Source organism: Lactuca virosa, chromosome 9, assembly GCF_052849685.1.
Source record: "Lactuca virosa cultivar CGN04683 chromosome 9, Lactuca_virosa_CGN04683_v6, whole genome shotgun sequence".
NCBI lineage: Eukaryota > Viridiplantae > Streptophyta > Magnoliopsida > Asterales > Asteraceae > Lactuca > Lactuca virosa.
The window spans coordinates 7,393,406-7,412,477 of NC_136434.1; the positions used below are offsets into that span (position 1 = coordinate 7,393,406).

Consider the following 19,072-nt stretch of genomic DNA (forward strand, 5'->3'; position numbering starts at 1 on the left):
ATAATTATATATATATATATTAAAAAAATAAATAATAAACTGTTATTCAGTTTTTTTGGATTATTCGGTTCTTATTTTATAAACCATAACCAATCCTAAATCCAAAATAATAATTCGGTTTTATTGAAAAACAATCCAAAAATCCGAATATTCAAACCAAATAATCGTATCCAAATTGTACTAACCAAATTTATGAACGGCCCTACCCCGAATGACTAAAGTTGGAGTTGAATGGGAGAAAAGGGGGAAAAATGGGAGTTGGGGATGGATTAGCCTCACACATACACTGATACATACATATCGACGATTACATCGCGAATTGTCTTAGGGCTCTTTCGATTTCGTAAAAATTTGGGTACTTTTCCAGATAACTGCATTCGATTACTCCGTAGAGACAACGAGTAATTCTTCTTTGTTCATACTTAAAAGGTCCGATTTTTTTTTTCAGGTTTTGATTGTTATCCGATTTTATTTTTAATCTTTTTAATCTCGGTTGTGTTCAGTTTGCTCCGATCGTTTGGAAAACGAATGTTTGTGGGTTACCATGTCTTTATCTATAGAAATTTTAATGGTACTACGTAATATAGTAACTCAGGGCTTGACATAAAATAACTAATATCGGATTATTTTACTTTTATGAACTGCATTTTAATTAGTTTAAGCTAGATCGGCGGAATGATGCATAAATTGGGATTAATTTTGGTTTAATTTAGGTACTAAAGGTTGCATGTTGCATAAGTTGTTGAAGTCCACGATATCTTGTTGTTTGAACTGAATGAACTGATTAAAATTGTTCTGAATTTTAAACACAAGTAGATCTGTATTGAGGTCTTCAATGAGATTTTTTGGCTTACTATTGTTGGGTTTATTTTGGTTTTAGACATTTAAGAAGTATCTGTAGATTTGGTTTAGACATTCAAGAAGCATCTAACAGATAACCTTGTCTAGCAATCAATGTAGATATTATTTGAGATTTTTATTTGCTTCTGAAATATTGCTTCCTTGGGTTTGATTACAGTTACATCCTCAATAGGATCTGTGGATACAATGGTTGGAATTCATTAGGATTTAGACTGTCAAGAAGTATATGTAGTATTGGTTCTGGACACTCAAGAAAGCATAGTTAATTTTTGTTTTAAATGTTCACTGGTTTCTGAATGAATCTTTGTAATAATCTGCAGCAGGAGTTTTATGATGACTTTTCTGAGGACAATTGATTTTGATGAAGGATGGCAGTTCCTGGAGACTAGGATAATGAAACTGAGAAGAATTATTGAAGGGCATCATGAACCACAATTTGACTCTGAATAGTCCATAATGATGTACACGTATCCTGGATACCCTTTGAAGTCAATGTTTCATACATTTTCTTATAAGGCTCCATCTCTCTCCTTAAATAGAGTCCTTATCATATACTTTTGTTTTACTAGTCAAAGATTAGAACTTGTTATTTTCCCTTAACTTTTGGGTACAGCATCATCTTTAACATGTGCAACCAGAAGCCCCCTGATGATCATTCTGGTCGGCTGTATGACAAGTACAGGGAAATAGTTCAAGAATACATCAGTTCAATGGTATTCCTTTATCTTTTCTGTTTTGTTTTTAACACAAGTTGCCTTTTCTTTCTATCAAGGACAATCAAGCATATGCATATGTAATAAAGAGGAAAATAATGCATAAACATACATCTTACATACACATATGGATATTAGAGAATATGCTAGTTGATGTTAAGTCGCATGCAATTGCTGTTTTAGATTAGATATCATATTAGCGAACATGACCTTTGATTCTGAAAAATCAGAGCTTAGGAGATTGGTAATCCATGTAGAGAAGTCCTATTATTGGAGCTGTGAGGGGATTTATCAGCCTTTACATACATCCTAGTCAAATATTTTTGTTAGTTTTCCATTACATTTTGACCACAATTAACCTTTATGCTTCCTCAATAATAATAAAAAAAAAAATTCCATTAACAACCCCTGAATCAATAAACTGTTGGTTTATAGTTGGCTATATATGTCCACTTCCGACTCACAATGTTGTATTTTCTGTCATTATTCAGGTACTTCCTTCATTAAGAGAGAAACATGGTGAGTTTATGTTGCAGGAACTTGTGAAGTGCTGGATGAATCATAAAGTCATGGTTAAATGGCTTTATCGTTTTTTCAATTATCTTGATCGTTATTTCGTCTATAAGTGGAATCTTCCATCAATTAATGAAGTTGCACTAACTTGTTTCCGTGACATGGTTTGTGTTAATTTTGTTGCTTATTTGTCTTAGCTTTAGATTTCTTCATTTACAATGGGATTGCTTGTGTTTTAATCCAGGTTTATGAGGAGTTAAAGGGTAAAGCCAAAGACGTTGTCATTGATCTTGTAAGTATTTTGATATGTGAATCAATGTCATTTTATGTTTTATAGAAAATTGAAACTAAGGATGATTGTGAACCAGATCAACCGAGAACGAGGAGAGATGATTGATAGAGCATTGCTAAAAAATGTTATTGATATATATGTTGAAATTGGGATGGGTCAAATGAACTACTATGTAAATGACTTTGAAAATGATATGCTTGCTGCAACTGCTGCTTATTATTATCGAAAAGCATCAAACTGGATTATGAAAGATTCTCGTCCTGACTATATGTTGATGGTAAATTTGATAATCTGTTGTCATTTTATATGTTTATGTTATCTTTTGTTTGATCTTTGATTTTTATTATGGAATGTAGGCTGAGTATTGTTTGAGAAAAGAGAAGGAGAGAGTCTCTCATTATCTGCATTCAAGCAGTGAGCCAAAGCTCTTGAAGGTTAGTCTTTCCAATATATGCAGAAAGTTAGAAAAAGATAAAAGTATTTAAATTTGGGTGAGTCGCTTAAATGAATAATATGAGCAAAGAGCACCTTAGGTGACATTGGATTCTTTTTATGGTTTTGATGATGTTTCTTTCTTTCTAAATTCTGCTTTAGAGATTGTATTTGTGTATCCCTGTGAATGAATGAACATCTTGGTAAATTCGGGGTGGGTTTGGTGGTGGTAGTGGGTGCAAGGTAGCTATAAATGCAAAAAAATTAACAATAGCTTTTCTATTTACTAATTTTACTTATGAGAGTGGAAACTAAAATAGTTAAGTATTTTTGATTCAATAATTGTTAGTATTTAACATAAACATCGGGTGACAAAATCTCTACTAAGCATCGATCAACAAATGTTTTTTTGTTTTGTAAATTTGGTTCATTTTTTTTTGTTTTGTTTTCAAGCTCAATCATGGTTTGGGTTTACTTTGCATGATTTGAGTTAAGAGATTTCTCATAGTTAAACAATGGTTTTCATAGATATGGTATCACAATCCATGAGGTTGTATATTAATATCCTATGATAATGCTACTTAATTATATTAAAATTCTCCAAGTGACCTAGGCTCGTTGCCTAAAAAGACGATGGATATTTATTTTGGTAATTTTCATTTTTATTTTATCCTCACCCAGTCACCCCTTTTGTCTTAGGGTTTGAAGTTTGGGTTTGATCATGATCTATTAATATTGATTTGTTTTAGGTTTTAGATTTGATTTATGATTTCAACGGTGCAAGGTCTTGAAAATGAGTAGTATCAATTAGATGGAGTTGACATAGAACAAAAGTGTATAAAAATATTTTTAACATAAATATTAATTTTTAATATATTAAATAAAGTTTAAACTCTAGTTAAATAAGAATAAAATAATAATGCACGTGGACTCCATGTTGGGACATCATGTTAGATGTTAACGTTGAAAGGGCAATGTAATGATAATAAGGACTAAATTGAAACCAAAGTAGGAAGTCGAAAGGGGGTTAGAATGTACATTAAATTTTAGTGGCTTAGAATAAAAAATGACATTATTGGTTTCTATTCCTTAGCATTAACCCTTCTATTTATCAACTCCAATACCTTAAATTTCCTCTCATTTAAAAGCATATTTTATGTCATTCTTAACTATATGGGCACTCGCTTTTGTTCTTATTTTTCTTTTCCTCTAGCTCGTGTGTTTTTCTACTTGCTCTTTCCTTATACTTCAATGTTTCTCAAATGAATTGCGTTACAAAAATTGTGGAGAAATGATAATACCCTTCTATTTATCAACTCCAACAAGTAGAATGTTTCAAGCTAAACCGACTTAATAAATTTGAGTTGACTAGGCTATGTTGCAAAGATATGTAAGCTTGAAATATGGAGACCATGTTCTAAAAATGGGCAATATGGGAGTGTCTTTCTATATACGTGTGTGTATAGAAGTCTAAAACACCTATCAAAAAAGTTTACCTTTTGATTCCTTCAATAATCTTATTGATTTTTAGATTTTAGATAAAATGGATTGAGAAAACTAAGTTATCCAAATAATCTATATACTTGTCTAAAATGTTAAGAAGTTAAAAGATGTTTTGGATCCAAAAAATTAGGTCAGTTGTTATTCTATCTTAACAAGATCCGGAATAACAAGTTTTCACTTGTATATACACACAAATTAATAGCTATAAATAATCGAACAAGTAGTACATTTAACAATGTATGTATATGAGCAAGCATTAAATTTTAACTACCAACAATGACCAAATAGTCAATAATAATACTAGTTTTAGAAAAGAAAACAATTGAATAGGAACATCTACGTTTTTCGTTATATTTTATTATAAAGTATATTAAATACTAATTACATAAAATCATGACGTATTTGTAATTAATACAATAATCACTCAATTCATGTGCACTGTTGGATTCATAAATAACAAATGCATATTCCGTTACGTTTTCAGGATCCTTTGATCCATTTTTCATTGTCTTGGCTTATCATCATTGTACCATATAGCCAAATTGTATAATATGATTCTGTATAATTTAATTTTGATAGTACCTTAGCTTATTTATGTTTTTTTTTTTTGTGGATTTGTGTTTAAAGTTTATTGATCCAGTGGATGTGTGTCCACATGAACTAAAATTAATTTTGCATTGGTATCAAGTGAACTCGTAACTAAAGACTAATAGCACATGGCCACGTCACCATAATGTTTATATTCATCTTTCCATACTGTACATAGATGCATCATTTTTAGGAAAAGGTTAAAAGTAAATCCATGAAATAATGATTCTTGATTGATTCCTAAATCAGCTATGATGAATACCAATTTCTCATCAAATACAATAAATGCAGTTGTAAACACATAAAATTATTCCATTTGTAATTATCTATTAATAGCATAGCTATAGCGGTTCAGAAAAGGGGGTCTAAAATAGTGGTCCTACTAATATGTTTTTGCCATTGATGATTCTTAAGTGAATGTTTTATGTTTTTAATGTTGTTTATGTTAGTGAATACTGCTTATTTTGTAATGTCAATGGTTTATTGATGCTGTTTTATTTTGAGATTGTTTATTAATGCCTCTTCAGTTGTATTTCAGTAATTATTTGGATGTGCTGACGAGCTTAATTTGTAACATGTGTTATTGTTAACTGATCATGTTTTAATGATATGCTTAAATAAACTCGATATTTAATTTGATATATGCATTCACATGTTTTGATGATTGTATATGTTTGTGCATAACTTCTTTAATTTGCTTTCTGTAATTAATGAATCTTTTCTCATCGAAGCATGTGTAGCCATAATACCTTTGGTATTGCAGTGTGCAACTAGACCTGGGATTTGGTTTATTACTCTTTTTGTGTATTATTATTTATCAGTTTAAATTCGTTTTATTATGTTTCTGTATTTGAGTTCCTTTCTACTTTAAGCACTTCAAACTTAGCCATACTTATGTTTTTTTTTTTTTCTTATTTGCAGAATGTACAAAATGAGTTGTTGATTATATATAGCAGTCAAGTGCTTGAGAAAGAGTATTCTGGATGCAGCTCTTTGCTTATAGTTAATAAAGTGTTTGATTTCACACCAAGGATCATGACCTGATTTTAGGACATGTTGGTAATTATCCATTTCATGATATCACTTGATACCAGTTGGATGATCTCGTGTGGATGTTTAGATTTTTCATAAAGGATTGGGTCCCGTTTTATGATTAATCGGATTGCCAATCATGGAATCTACTTAACTCTCACTGTTGTCACTACCTACAGAAATGGTATGTCTTCTTTTTAATAGCTGAATTTTAGAGGTTGCAGTTCATACCAATGGGTCCATATTGGGTTATATTTTATCTTCAACAGGTCATATGGGTCGAAAGTGTATATTCAAATGCTTAGAACCTCCTAAATCGTTTCATCAGAATTATAGTCATATTAATAAATTGCAAAAAATGGCCAAAAAAGTGTTAATGGGCCAACCCAACCCAAATATCGAAAGTGTTAAGTTTTTATTACTTGTATATAGAAGTGTCAAAATAGCTTGGTTGGGTAACAGGTCAAAAAGGATACTTTTTTTGTATTGCAGCTCAGAACGAGTTGGTTCATATATAACATAAGTGTTAAATTTTTTATAACAGAAAACTATTTTGTTGAAGCAAGTAGTAATCTACATATTTTTAATATGGCGATTTAGAAGGTTATAGTTATTTAAATACATGTTGGATGATTTTGACTCGTTCAAGTTGTTTCATTTTAGCCAAGCTGTAAAATTTTACCTAATGTGACCCATTGGAGATACAATATAACCCCAAATCCAATCAACCCTTAAGTTTGGTTGAACTTGCCACTTGAGCTAATGTCATATGCATACTACTAAACATAAACTAAATTAAATCTTGTAACTTGGCTTCCCAAGCCGTGATGCAAAAAATTACTACTTAATGATGGAATACTTGATCTGCAGGCTGATATCAAGGCAATTGAGAAAAAGGTAGAAGATAGATAGATACCTGAAAGCATCCCAATTTTATAAAAACTTGGGTTGATAGTTGATACGCAAAGCTGTTCATCTATGCAAGGTAATATCAAAAGCACATTGAAAATGGCTTCAAATAGACTACTGAGATGATAAACATGTTACTCTGTTTCTAGTAGTAAATACCCTTCCCTTGTTTCTTTCTTGAATTCTACAGTGGGGCTAACCTAGAATTGGATATAAGTGATGGAAATTCAAGAGACTGAAAATGCGCATCGAAGCTTATAATAAATAGCTGAAAATTTAGGGATTGTTAGAGAAAACTTTTTTCGAATTATATTTGCATTTGTCTATGAATGAGATAAAAGCTTATGATGTTAATCTTTCTTATAATCCTTACTTTAGATATGTTTGTTAGCTTTTATACTGATATTAAAGAAATGCCCGACAATGTTTCCAAGGTTGGTCAATTCAGTCCCTAAAGTTATTTTGTTGCTTTACAGGGGCATAAGGTCGGAAGCAACCCCGGCAGTGGACACATCAGCTCTTTTTGCCACATCAGCAATGATGCGGATGGCAAAAGATGGAATGACATGCACACACAGGTAACAAGATGACGATGGTGGCACTACATCTCTCTTGTTGAGCCAGTGAAATGCAAGCAATCCTACCCAAATACTTGATCAATAAAAACATAATTCGCCCTTGTTGACCCTTCTCTATTCTTGGTGATGTGTTTTTGGATTAGACACGCCAACACTGCAGGATCTCAAGACGAAAACTAATTGTGGTAATGTATGCTTGCTAAATGGTATGGACTACCCTCTCAAGTATTTTATCCAACACACGTAGTGCATAGCTTATCTACCACTTTTGTGGATACAGTAACAGGTTTCGAGAGCTTAAGCTGAATTAGAACCAGGGTAATTTGGTGTTGAATCAAAAGGCTTCCGATGTAAGGATCTAGTGAGAAGAAGTTTTGATGTTCATACCCATTGATGGCTTCAATTTGTCTAAATCTGTAAACAATAATAGATTGAGGGTGAAAATACCTTATTGATTGTGGTAAATATAAGTTACATTATGTGGTTAATTAATTGTGGTATTATATTATGGACTATTATATCATTACTTGTTAAACTTTGAGCTTACCCATTGTCGTTGATGGCATATATTATAAGTTCAGTTATGGTTAGCAGATGAGTGCAACTGTAAAAGATTATGTTTGAGAGATAAGAAGATTTGGTAAAGGCTATTGAGTTATATTATGTAGTTGGTAATTAGATATATACGTTTGTCTTATTTGGAATGGTTGGAAATAATAGTAGGTTATGTTGTAGTTATTTAGATTAGAGGTAATGCTGAAATTTGGTAGAATTTTTAGAAAAAAAAACTGGGTCTTTTTTTTTGTAGAAAATGGGGATGTTATACTTGCACACAAGACACTAATATTGTCCATGTAACAAAATGCAAAGTTAGACTAACCTTGCAATTTCTACCATTTTCACTTTAAAGTGGTGAGAATATTATTTCCAAACAAACCCTGCGAATGTTTCACTATTTGACAAACCATCCATATGTATGTTGATTTTTTTTAATCTGCATATATATATATATATATATATATATATATATATATATATATATATATATATATATATATATGGAACCAATTGAGAAGGACCACATGGGGTTGTATGTACTTTTAACTACTCACTTAACCAACCAATTTGGTTGAAGTTTTAGGCCTCAAACGAACAGGTGTTTTGTTAACAAATGAGACATTAACCCTCTATATCTTGCATAAAATGTTTGTGCATTGAATATTTAAAATGCACACAAGACATACACGCATATCTGACTTGATCATATAAACATATGTCCAAATACTAATGATCCTAGGTATTGTTTCGAGCTTTCGCCTTGTAAAATCTTTCCGCCACATTTATCTGCAGAAGAAAACACGAAAAAGAAAATGAACTAGGTCATAAAATAGAAATGTCATATCATTTCATAGTACGTCTAAAATACCCTTCAATAACAACAAAATAATGCAAAATTACCTTTTTCACCATCCTCACCGAAACATTAAGCAATAACTACGCCGTTTACTTTTTGTTTCAGAGCGAAATTTAACTCAACTCCTCTATTATATTCCGAAGTATCAACTGCATCTGCATCTGAAACCAAAATGAAGCTAAATTCACCATTCTGTACATAAATATACACATATAATCAGCTTCACAAGCAAAATATAAGAAAAAATGTAGTAGCATTTTAATGAAAATATTTATTACTGATGAAATGTTTAAATTATCTCATATTTTAACAAATAGATAATTCATCTTAACAAATATAAATTCATGTTTTCAAAATCGTTTTTTTTTTTAATCAAACAAATGAAAAACAGACTTAACTATTTCATAGAAAAGAAACATTTTGTAACTACCTACTCAATTATAAAAATGTAGGAATTATATACTAGTTTAAAAGTCAAGATTAAGTAACACTAGAATCCAACGACTAAGAGATCCTCACACCATTTATCTCTTTTGAATCAGGTAATATAATTTTATAATTAGAGATGAAAAAGACGTATGAATATATATATGGTTTACCTGAATCTTGTTTTCTCTTAACACGTTGCCCTTGCCCTTAGTGAGGGAGGTCTCTCTCAAGTTCAAGCCTAGGCCATCACATCATCACCTTACCCTCCTTCCTTAGTCCTTACTCTGGAAAATGTTAGGCGTGGGACCCGTTGGTGGAGCCCTTGCCATGGAAGCAATTCCAAAGATTTTCTTTTCTTTTTTTTTTTTTTTTTTTGAAAAAAAATATATATAAGCAGGAAGGAAGCAATCACCTATTAATTACTTCCATTGCCACCCGTACCCGATGCAACAATCCCTCCACATCATGAAAGTTGAAGTCAAGAGCCGTTTTAATGGCCTCCTCTTTTGAAGTGGAGCCTGCAAAAGCAATCCGTGATTTCCTCGAGGCTTCCATTGCAGAGTTCACATTCTGTGCCTGCATAACAGAATCCTCAGCAAACCAAACAAACCAACCGTTTTTGGCATTTCAGAGTCAGACACTTACAAAGCTAAGAATCCGTGTAAAGTTGGGTTTGTGTCGGGCTGCAATTACAGCATTATTACTATTACTATTACTATTAACACCCTTGTCAGTGGCTATGGCTGCTGCTGCAGGGTTGTTCAAGTTATCAACATCAGAAGCAGAGGCAGAAGAAGAAGGAGACCCGCGCCCTCCTATCAAAAATCATTCAAACAGGAATATCATGTTATCATATGTTATTGTTAAACATCCCCTTCAATGCAAAATCTCAAATATAAGACCCACCCGTCTGAAGAGATGATTGCAACTCATTCACATCTTTGGTAGCAGTTGCATGTGAAGAATAGATGACTTTCATGTATGCCACCTCCATGCATTTGTAGGCTAAAGCTGCAGTGCCCATCTCCTTGGTTCTCTCATATTCATGAGCACAATACCTAATAACCAGTAGTTCACAAACAAACACTTCATGCTACTAAACAAAAATTACAAATATGGGCATCTAAAATTCTATTTGCAATTTTGCTTACTCGCAAAGTTTTGCAGTGCTACCATATATGGACACTGATTGTATCATATCACCATATCTCCCTGTCTCTTTGTGGCAGGATTCAAACACAGAAGCTACATGAAGAAACTTAAGTGCTGCTTGCATATAAAGCCCTCTACTCTCAAGGCTTGATCCACCATTCTGCATATATAATCATTTACCCAATCATCTTCACAAACAATCACAACAGCTTAATAATTAGTATAAAATTCAAAAATTCAGAACAAGGGACAAATTAAGGTGTTGTTGGTAAATCAGAAAAAAATAAAAAAACAATAAAGACAAAAATAAAAAGAACCTTCACGCGATCAGCTGTGTGTTTAAGATTTGTGGCCTCTCTTAGAGCACTTGTTGTAGCCTGATTGGATATATCCCTAACCAGAAGAAGAACAGGGGCATCCTGGTCTTTTCCCTTACCCTTATGCATGTTGGGTGTGGGACTGGGATGTTTAACATTCATAGGCTGATTTCCACTATTGTTCTGACCTTTCTTATGATGCTTTAACGGCACATTATTTCCCATGTTTTCTTTTCGAGAATCATCAAGAGGTTGTGGAAAACGTTCTTTTTCATTTTGACCCCTTGGTGGCAAAGACTTTGACTTTCCTTTTCCGGTTACATCTTTCCTTGAAGTTTTCTTTGAATCTTGATCCATTCTAACATCTGACCTATTATGCTTTGATTGCCCATGTGTTTTACCATTCTCACTTGCAAACTTACCTTGTGATTTGTTTCTTCCTTCTTTTGATTTTTCTACATAAACATTCTTCTTCAAAGGCTCAACGCCTTTATACTTCTTATTATTATGATTATTCAAGATCCGAAGAGGAGAAGAAGAAACGGACCCCACCGGTGACCCTTTTGCTTCTTGGTTATTATTGGTTTTAGTTTTATGTGAACCAGAAACTTTCGAAGAGCTTGAAGTGGCAGCCATAACCGTATCTTTTCTTGAAGAATCTATTACCTTCAAGCTCCTCATTTTCACATCTTCATTGTTTTTACCTTTTCTTGCAGGGATTCCTTCATCTTCGGGATTTAATATCTTTGCTTTCTTTTCCCTCTTGTGGTTGGTTTCACTTGTTTCTTTCACATATTTGGGGGTACCATCAACTTCATTTTCTCTTTTTCTTTTCTTTGCAACATCTCTTTTATCAAATTTTCCCATGTGGAATGTTCCATCCTCAACATTGGTCTTGACTTTCTTGCAATCTTTGGGGAAATCTTGAGTACTCTCTCTTTTGTTGCTGATCTTGGAGTGATGGTTATTGTTACCTGAGGAAGTGTGATATAAATGAAATCCATTATACACTTTCGGAAAAAGGCAGCAATTCGAACCATTTACCTCAAAATAGGTTGATCTTGGTAATATTTTATCTTAAATGGGTCAACTAAGTAAATGGAAGTACATTGCTGTTTCTTGCATTTAGCCCAACATTAGCTATTTATAAAATTCAAAAAAAAATAAAAGAAGATTAAGATACCTTCATCCAGTTTTTTCTTTTGTCCAACCACATTCACGTCCCTTGACTGACCAGAATCTTGAAAATCTATTCCATTAACAGGTGAAGGGTTTGTGGCATTCAGGCTTCTGCTTCTATATGAGGCATGAAGGTTCTTTTTTGAAGAGTTAGAAGACATCGAAGGCCTATCCAGCTTGGCTTCATTTGTCAGATCTTTTGATCCATGTTTTTTCTTGAAACCAGCATGTCGAATTTGTGAACCGAAATGCTGGTGGGTCCCATCAGGATCATGTGAGGTCACTCCTAATTGAGGTCCACCAGGATGAACAGGTTGAACACCTTGAACAGAAGGACCAGGAACACGAGAGGTCATAGCCTTTGTTGTTTCTTCCTCACTGATGCTACATCGATTCATTCCAGGCCTACAAACATGTCAAAAAATATTCAAAAAAAAAAAGGCAAGAAAGTGAGTTCCTTTATAGGTACATTTTGACCAAAATGTATATTTCAAAGAATTTATCTTTTAACCTTGTGCAAAAAGAAAAGAACTACTTACAGCCAATCAAGCATGCTACAGAGCCACTTCTCAGGAAGGCTGCTGGGATTTACACCAGGTGGAAGAAGTCTCCATTTCTCACATTTGTCACAACAAACCCAATCTTCATTCACTACAGGAGCTACCATAGGGACAGCTGCATCAGAAACTAGCCCATTGCCCATTGTAGTCACATGTAAAGATGGTTTTTCACTTTTCTTTCCAATTAATCTTTCTCTCTCTCCGGATAAACTATCATTTTCCAGTTTGACTTTTCCATTATTGCCTCCAGAAGGTTTCTCCAAACCCATTTCATCATCATCTTCGTGTTCTAAATCAAGTTCTCCAAAGAAATCTTTGTAGGTGTCCTTGACTTTCCCGCTATTTTTCTTATGATCTTCATTGTTCTTACTTTTAGATGTAAAAGATTCATTCTTTAAACCGCCTTGTGAACCATTAACTAGACCTTTTGATTTCCTTTTCCCCCCTGAAGATGATGTTTTATCTGGAGCCAATTTCATAGCTTTCTGATCATCCCTCTGCTTTAGAGGCTTCATTGGTCCACTATCAAAAATCTTGCTGCCAATTGACACATCTGAATCCGTTTTTATAGAGAAAACCGGGTTCTTTTCATCACAAGTCATGTTGTTAGCTTCCCAAATCTTTCCACCTGAACCACCATCTGTTGGCAATACTGGCTCCATGGGTTCCTCTTTTGCTATATCAAACAAGTCTCCAAGAACATCTTGATCAGTTTTACTCAAATCAGACCCATGAAGAGCTGTCACACTACTTTCTTGGCTCCCCTTTTCTTTTTCAATCAAGTGCAAAACATCATAAGGAAGAGGAGATACAAGACTTCCCAAAACCGGGAATGATGTCATTATCTGTTGCAAATTCGAATTGAAAAAAACATCAATTTTAAGCCATTTTGAATATTAATTAAAAAGAAAGCTGGGAAGATTAGTTATTACTAACCTCGAGAATACTAGTGGGGGATTCATTATGGTCATCTTGAGGCACATGAAAGAACCCATTACTATCTACAGGACTGGCTTCCAATGAAGATGAGGGAGAGACATCAAGGCCAAGTCCACTGTAAATTTCAGCTTTTTTTCTAGTTGACAAGTTCTCAGAGCCAACTTTGATCCTCACCTTCAGAGACTTTTGGTCAGAATCTTTAGGTAAGTTGTTAACAGATTGGTAGCCTTTAGAAGTTGATTTGTCACCACATGATGTGGGGACTTCTTGTTTCAATCTGCCATTAGCAGATGACCCTTTTCTTGATGGTTGTGATGCACTTGATTGGGAAGCCTATCATGAATAACATTCAGAAATCAACATTTTTGTAGGAAACGTATATAAATAGTAAATACGAATGTAATTGACAAAATTCCAAAAAGAAGCACCTCTATATGTACATTATTTGGATTTGGAGATTCAGGTGCACTGTGTGCATGAAGTTTCAAAGGTGTCTTTGGATGAGGCCCAACAGGAGAACGCTGATAAGTGGGCAAAAACGAACCATATCCCCCAAACTTTGCCCCTGCAAATAACCACAAATTCACATAACAACTCCAAATTTTCTATTGGTTTTAACTTGCCAATGGTCCAGCAACTTACCCAAATTTTCAGCTGTAAATCCACCCTCAAAATCTTTCTGACAATGTCCCAAAACATTTTGAATTTTCTCATCCTTCAGAATTACAACGATTAATGAGGCGAGAATAAAAAGGTTATATGAATCAATTAGGAGATAACTCTTGCCAAGCTTGCAGTGATATTCATTTATAGGTAAATAAGGCAAGAATAAAACGGGTCAAATAGTAGCTAGCAAAATGCAATGCCCAGAATCTTTACCAAGTGGGTGTTTGGATGTGCATTTTGAAAGTGTTTACAAGCAGCAAATAGTTTTTGTGTGTGTTTTTGCTGCTTAATGTTGTAATAGCCATTTTGGAGGCGTTAAAAGTTTGGCAAATTTAAGAAGTAATTGAGAAAATGAGGGAAATATTAATGTTTTTATCATAACATGTTGTGTCAATTACTAAAACCAAACTTCCATTCCAGGATATGTGTAGTTAATAAATAATCAAAAGTGAATTGAATTATAAAGAGACAATAAAGAACTAAAACAGTTGTCGGGAGATAATGATAATTGCTTACAATATAAGAGAGAGAGATATCAGGGTCAATTGTTGAAGCATCATCATAATTACTCTGAAAACAAGCTTCCCCTTCTTCGATATCAGTCGTCGTTATTTCCATCTTTCCACCTTCAAAACCATACCTCAAACTCAGCCCCTTCTTTTCATCTATACTCCCAACAGAAATCATCCAAAACAAAGCAATATGAATTGCTTTTCTATATCTTAAACAGCAAGAACTTGCAACAAAACTTAAAACTTCATCTACCTAATTCAAATAATCGAAAACCCATCAAAGCCCACATAAGATTTCTCCAAAAACATCAAGATCGGAAGTAAAAATTAATCACCCACACAGAGAATATTGATATTATCAGCTAATTAGCCGATCTCTTGACCAAATTGTTCAAAATCGCTGAAATTGGAGCTTGGTAAGTGCTAAGTTTTTACGATCTTTCTTCAGACGCAATCAATGAGGAAGGTAAACGACTAAAAAACCGGAGGAGAATCTGGTTTGGGGTACACCAGCCGCGTTTTTTTCTCTCTAATTCTTTATTCTTATTTTCAAACAGTAATCCTATTCCTCACCTTATTTGTTCTTTGGAGACTACGCAAATTTTTTATTACTAGATATTTTTCACCCTCTTTTCAAATTTATATTTTACACCCTCATTAAACAAATTATTTTCCTTTTAGTCCGATGATAATTCCAAAATGTTCAAAACAGCCGTTTAAATTACACAAAAACCACACGCAAAGCAACGCGTGAACATGCACTTTTGTAAGTTCTACTTTAAAATTTAAATATAATATCCCCCATGAAGTACAATAGGAGTATTTATAAATTATTACAATCTGATATGAGACAGGATTTATTTAAATTTTTAACAGCCTTCTACCCATCCTCCTTGATTTGTGTTATACAAATATCATGTTTGGTTGTTACAAAAACTACGAGTAACTTTTGTTAAATAGACATATTATAAATTTATAATAGATAAAAGGATTGAAAAGTAGTGTGTTATTATCACTGCATAACCATCTTTTAAAACATAAATACATGAAATAAATATATGCATACAATGCACACATATTGTGCTATCTATGGACTCATTTAACGTGTCATTGTGCTAGTTTAAAACGTGCATAATCAAAAAAAATGATATCGTTTGATTTGTTTGACACGGACATGACACTTTTTGTATTATTTTTATATTTAATAATATAAAACAAATATCATATCAGGTTATTAAGTTCTTCGTACCATGCTAAAGACGGGGGATGAAATGGCAGTGGTGTGGCCAAGTAAATGTTAGTGTATATTTATTTGTGTGTATTTTATGTAAAGCCCACTTTGATTATTTTCTGTAAAGCCCATATGTATACATATTTATATTCATTTAATGAGATGAGATATGCATGGGAAAATACTCTGCGTACATGGTATCAGAGCCAACCCTAATATCTTGTTCTCACCTCTAAGCAGTCGGCAACCTTCCTACTTGGCTGATCGATCTTTCTACTTCTCATATCTCATCTCTTTCTCAGTTTTTTCTTCTTCTATTCTATCATTATATTAGGGGTAATGAGAACATTTTTCAATGAAAGGGGGCGATACGGGTTTGAAAAAGAAAGATCAGTGTCGCCCATATTACTTACAGTTATTTTAGATCCATCACCAACGGTAACAGAAGAGCAAGGAACATGGTCACTTAATTTTTTAAGGATACCTGGTTGAGCATGAAGATGAGAAGTGGCTCCTGTGTCCATATACCAGCTGTGATTGGTGGGATCATTCAACGACATCGTGTTGAACAATTCTGGAAGAGTTGTAGGCTGAGATTGTTGCTGACTCGGAGGACCAAACCAAGACCAAGGAGGAGTGGGCTGAGCAGTTGATGTTGTAAAAACCTGCTGAGGAAACTGGGCCAGACCAAATTGACGAGACTGTTGAGAATTATTGGGCCATGAATTCAGATGGGTCGGTGATTGCTGAGTAGGAGGTATCGGAAGCAGGTCTGCCTGTTGTTGTGTTGTTGATGAGCCCACTGATCCAGCGAGTGGATACCAGCCGAAACCCCACCCCGCTGGAGGTTGCTGTTGACGGCTGAAGTGATTAAAGCCGGAATTTCCCCCATTACAACCGCCTCTGTTTCCGATTCTGCCACCACGGAAACCTTTTCCACCACGTCCCCCACGACTACCATGATTATTGCCACGAGTGAGATTTGATTGAGGATCAGGTCCGGTGACAAGAGCAGATGGTGAGGAAGAGTTATCAGAGTGAATGTGACTTTGATTTCGTTGATCATTCAATTGAATTCTTTGCTCTTCAACTTGTAACATGGCCCGAGTATCAGAGAATGAGGGCAGAGGTTTTTGATGGAGAATTAGACTAGCAACATGATCAAACTTAGGAGAGAGTCCATTTATTGTGTAGATCACAATGTTTTTCTCTGGAACTTCAGCTTCCAAGTTTTCAAGAAGATCGGAAAGAGTTTGTATACTGGTGCAATATTCAATAACAGTGGATGTTCCCATAGTGATGTTTCGAAGCTCAGAATCGTATTGCATTATCTTGGAGTCTTTGTTGGAGCGGAAAAGGGACTCCAAGTATGACCATAAGGCAAAGGCATTCGGTTTTCTCTTGGATGACATCTGAAGTAAAGAAGGGGAGAGAGTATCGTAGATCCACATATTGACAATGTTGTCAATACGTTTCCATTCTTCCAAGTCGGATGGTTTGGGATTAGGCTGTTCTTTGAGATGGTTAGCCACCCCAAAACCATAACAGTGAGTTTCGAACAGCTCCCTCCATGAGTCGTAATTCATTCGTTCTAGATCAAGGATGACTGGGATTGAAGCACGAATGTTGGCAATCCCATACGGTTTGTATCGCAGTCTGGCTGGTGGTCTCCAATATCTCACGTTTACTCGCCCTGACATTGCATATGCTGTTCATCAGATATGTTTGTACATGCATGACCCCCGAGAACCACATTTTTCTGCACTCAAGTGTATTTTATGATATATTCGTGGTACTATTGATCATGGCTTACAACTATATGCTTCCCCTGCTCGTGGCCTTATTGCTTATTCGGATGCTGATTGGGCTGGTTGCCCTACCACTAGACGATCCACTTCGGGATATTGTGTGTTTCTCGGTTCCAATCTGATCTCTTGGTCTTCCAAACGACAGGGTACGATCTCTCGTTCTAGTGCCGAGGCTGAATATAGAGGGGTAGCAAATGTCGTTGCTGAGACATGTTGGATTCGCAATCTTCTGCGTGAACTTTTTCAGCCTCCACCTCGTGCTACTATTGTTTATTGTGATAATGTGAGTGCGGTATACTTGTCTACTAATCCGATTCAACATCAGCGAACCAAGCATATAGAGATTGACATTCACTTTGTCAGAGACAAAGTTGCCCTGGGTCAAGTTCGTGTGCTTCATGTTCCCTCATCTTCTCAGTTCGCTGATATCTTCACAAAGGGCTTACCATCTACATTATTTCTTGATTTCAGATCCAGTATGAACATCTGTGAACCTCCTGTTCTGACTGTGGGGGGCTGTTAGTGTATATTTATTTGTGTGTATTTTATGTAAAGCCCACTTTGATTATTTTCTGTAAAGCCCATATGTATACATATTTATATTCATTTAATGAGATGAGATATGCATGGGAAAATACTCTGCGTACAGTAAACACCACATCTAGGGGTGATGATCGATGTGATGCTAAGGTGACAACATTTTTTGGGTGTGGATAGGGGGCGACTATACCCTAAAATCCTTATATATTCGTTGTAAGTTATAGATACTGATTTACGTTTTAACCCCTATATCAATCATGGAAAAGCAGGTGGGGGTCAAGGGAGAGTTGCCCCTTGTCGGGATCGAGGGCAACAACCTATGAAGACATTTTTCGTGAACTAGTTTCTATATCAGCTTCGCCTCCAATTTCGTCATGGGCCAGTTTTCGTAGCATGGCATTTGGCATTTGGCATTTATAGGTCAACTTCCTAGTAAGAATATATTCATTGAATTTGTGTAATCAAAGTGTAGTAAGCCATTCTGCAGAATTCAATAAAATCTCATCCTCGTGAATGTCTGTGTTCACTATAATCATATGAATCACATAAATTGATTGTGTTCTTATCAGTATGTGTAAAATCGTCTAAATCACTTGTTGAAGTGCTTAATAATTATATCACCTTATATTATTTTAGTTACTGAATCATTTAACCTTGTAATCATTTATACTTATATTACTTTCTTTTTATCATTTAACTTTGAATGTATATGACATACACAGTAGTTTTAAATATAGTACACAAGTAAGTTTAATCAAATAAATTTACTTTGTAACCAACATTATTATGAGATGAATTTACTTTTATCATTTGTACTTATAATGTTTTCTTTGTCGTTTAACTTTAAATGTATATGACATACACAAATAGTTTTAAATATCATACACAAATAAGTTAAAAGCCA

At 34.4% G+C, this 19,072-nt stretch overlaps 3 protein-coding genes across 5 annotated transcripts; 1 reads left to right on the forward strand and 2 right to left on the reverse strand.

Annotated features, from left to right (window-relative positions):
- Window positions 1-221: 221 nt before the first annotated feature.
- On the forward strand, window positions 222-7,956 carry LOC145140999 (cullin-1-like). The gene is made up of 10 exons (XM_079074365.1): window positions 222-429; window positions 1,182-1,328; window positions 1,475-1,574; window positions 2,066-2,251; window positions 2,332-2,379; window positions 2,456-2,656; window positions 2,736-2,813; window positions 5,824-6,118; window positions 6,805-6,919; window positions 7,320-7,956. Exons 2-8 carry the CDS (start codon window positions 1,318-1,320, stop codon window positions 5,944-5,946), a joined length of 747 nt encoding a protein of 248 aa, XP_078930491.1. The 5' UTR covers window positions 222-429; window positions 1,182-1,317; the 3' UTR covers window positions 5,947-6,118; window positions 6,805-6,919; window positions 7,320-7,956.
- Window positions 7,957-8,580: 624 nt separating this feature from the next.
- On the reverse strand, window positions 8,581-15,154 carry LOC145135867 (cysteine-tryptophan domain-containing zinc finger protein 7-like). Of its 3 annotated transcripts, none has more exons than XM_079070069.1 (14): window positions 14,594-15,154; window positions 14,054-14,126; window positions 13,840-13,976; window positions 13,409-13,744; window positions 12,452-13,317; window positions 11,917-12,317; window positions 10,734-11,707; window positions 10,416-10,576; window positions 10,171-10,322; window positions 9,910-10,079; window positions 9,677-9,840; window positions 9,435-9,548; window positions 8,880-8,996; window positions 8,581-8,765 (listed from the first exon to the last, which is right to left on the reverse strand). In XM_079070069.1, exons 1-12 carry the CDS (start codon window positions 14,762-14,764, stop codon window positions 9,524-9,526), a joined length of 3,630 nt encoding a protein of 1,209 aa, XP_078926195.1. In that variant the 5' UTR covers window positions 14,765-15,154; the 3' UTR covers window positions 8,581-8,765; window positions 8,880-8,996; window positions 9,435-9,523. The 3 variants fall into 3 exon arrangements, with proteins under 3 accessions (XP_078926195.1, XP_078926196.1, XP_078926197.1); XM_079070070.1 differs by having other exon boundaries at window positions 8,880-9,027; XM_079070071.1 differs by having other exon boundaries at window positions 9,435-9,840.
- A 980-nt stretch (window positions 15,155-16,134) lies between these two features.
- LOC145138908 (uncharacterized) lies at window positions 16,135-17,520 on the reverse strand. Its single transcript, XM_079072911.1, has one exon. The coding sequence runs from the start codon at window positions 17,518-17,520 to the stop codon at window positions 16,135-16,137; it is 1,386 nt and encodes a 461-aa protein (XP_078929037.1).
- Window positions 17,521-19,072: the final 1,552 nt, after the last annotated feature.

What these genes read in the sequence shown, in the direction of transcription:
- LOC145140999 (XM_079074365.1), top strand. An exon ending in AAGAATACATCAGTTCAATG is followed by an intron (nt 1,575 to 2,065) that starts GTATTCCTTTAT and finishes GTCATTATTCAG; the next exon opens with GTACTTCCTTCATTAAGAGA. An exon ending in GTCCTGACTATATGTTGATG is followed by an intron (nt 2,657 to 2,735) that starts GTAAATTTGATA and finishes TATGGAATGTAG; the next exon opens with GCTGAGTATTGTTTGAGAAA.
- LOC145135867 (XM_079070069.1), bottom strand. Translation starts at nt 14,764, where the DNA reads ATGATTTCTGTTGGGAGTATAGATGAAAAGAAGGGGCTGAGTTTGAGG. An exon ending in AAAGAAAAAACTGGATGAAG is followed by an intron (nt 11,708 to 11,916) that starts GTATCTTAATCT and finishes ACACTTCCTCAG; the next exon opens with GTAACAATAACCATCACTCC. An exon ending in GCAATGGAAGTAATTAATAG is followed by an intron (nt 9,549 to 9,676) that starts GTGATTGCTTCC and finishes AACATTTTCCAG; the next exon opens with AGTAAGGACTAAGGAAGGAG.
- LOC145138908 (XM_079072911.1), bottom strand. Translation starts at nt 17,520, where the DNA reads ATGTCAGGGCGAGTAAACGTGAGATATTGGAGACCACCAGCCAGACTG.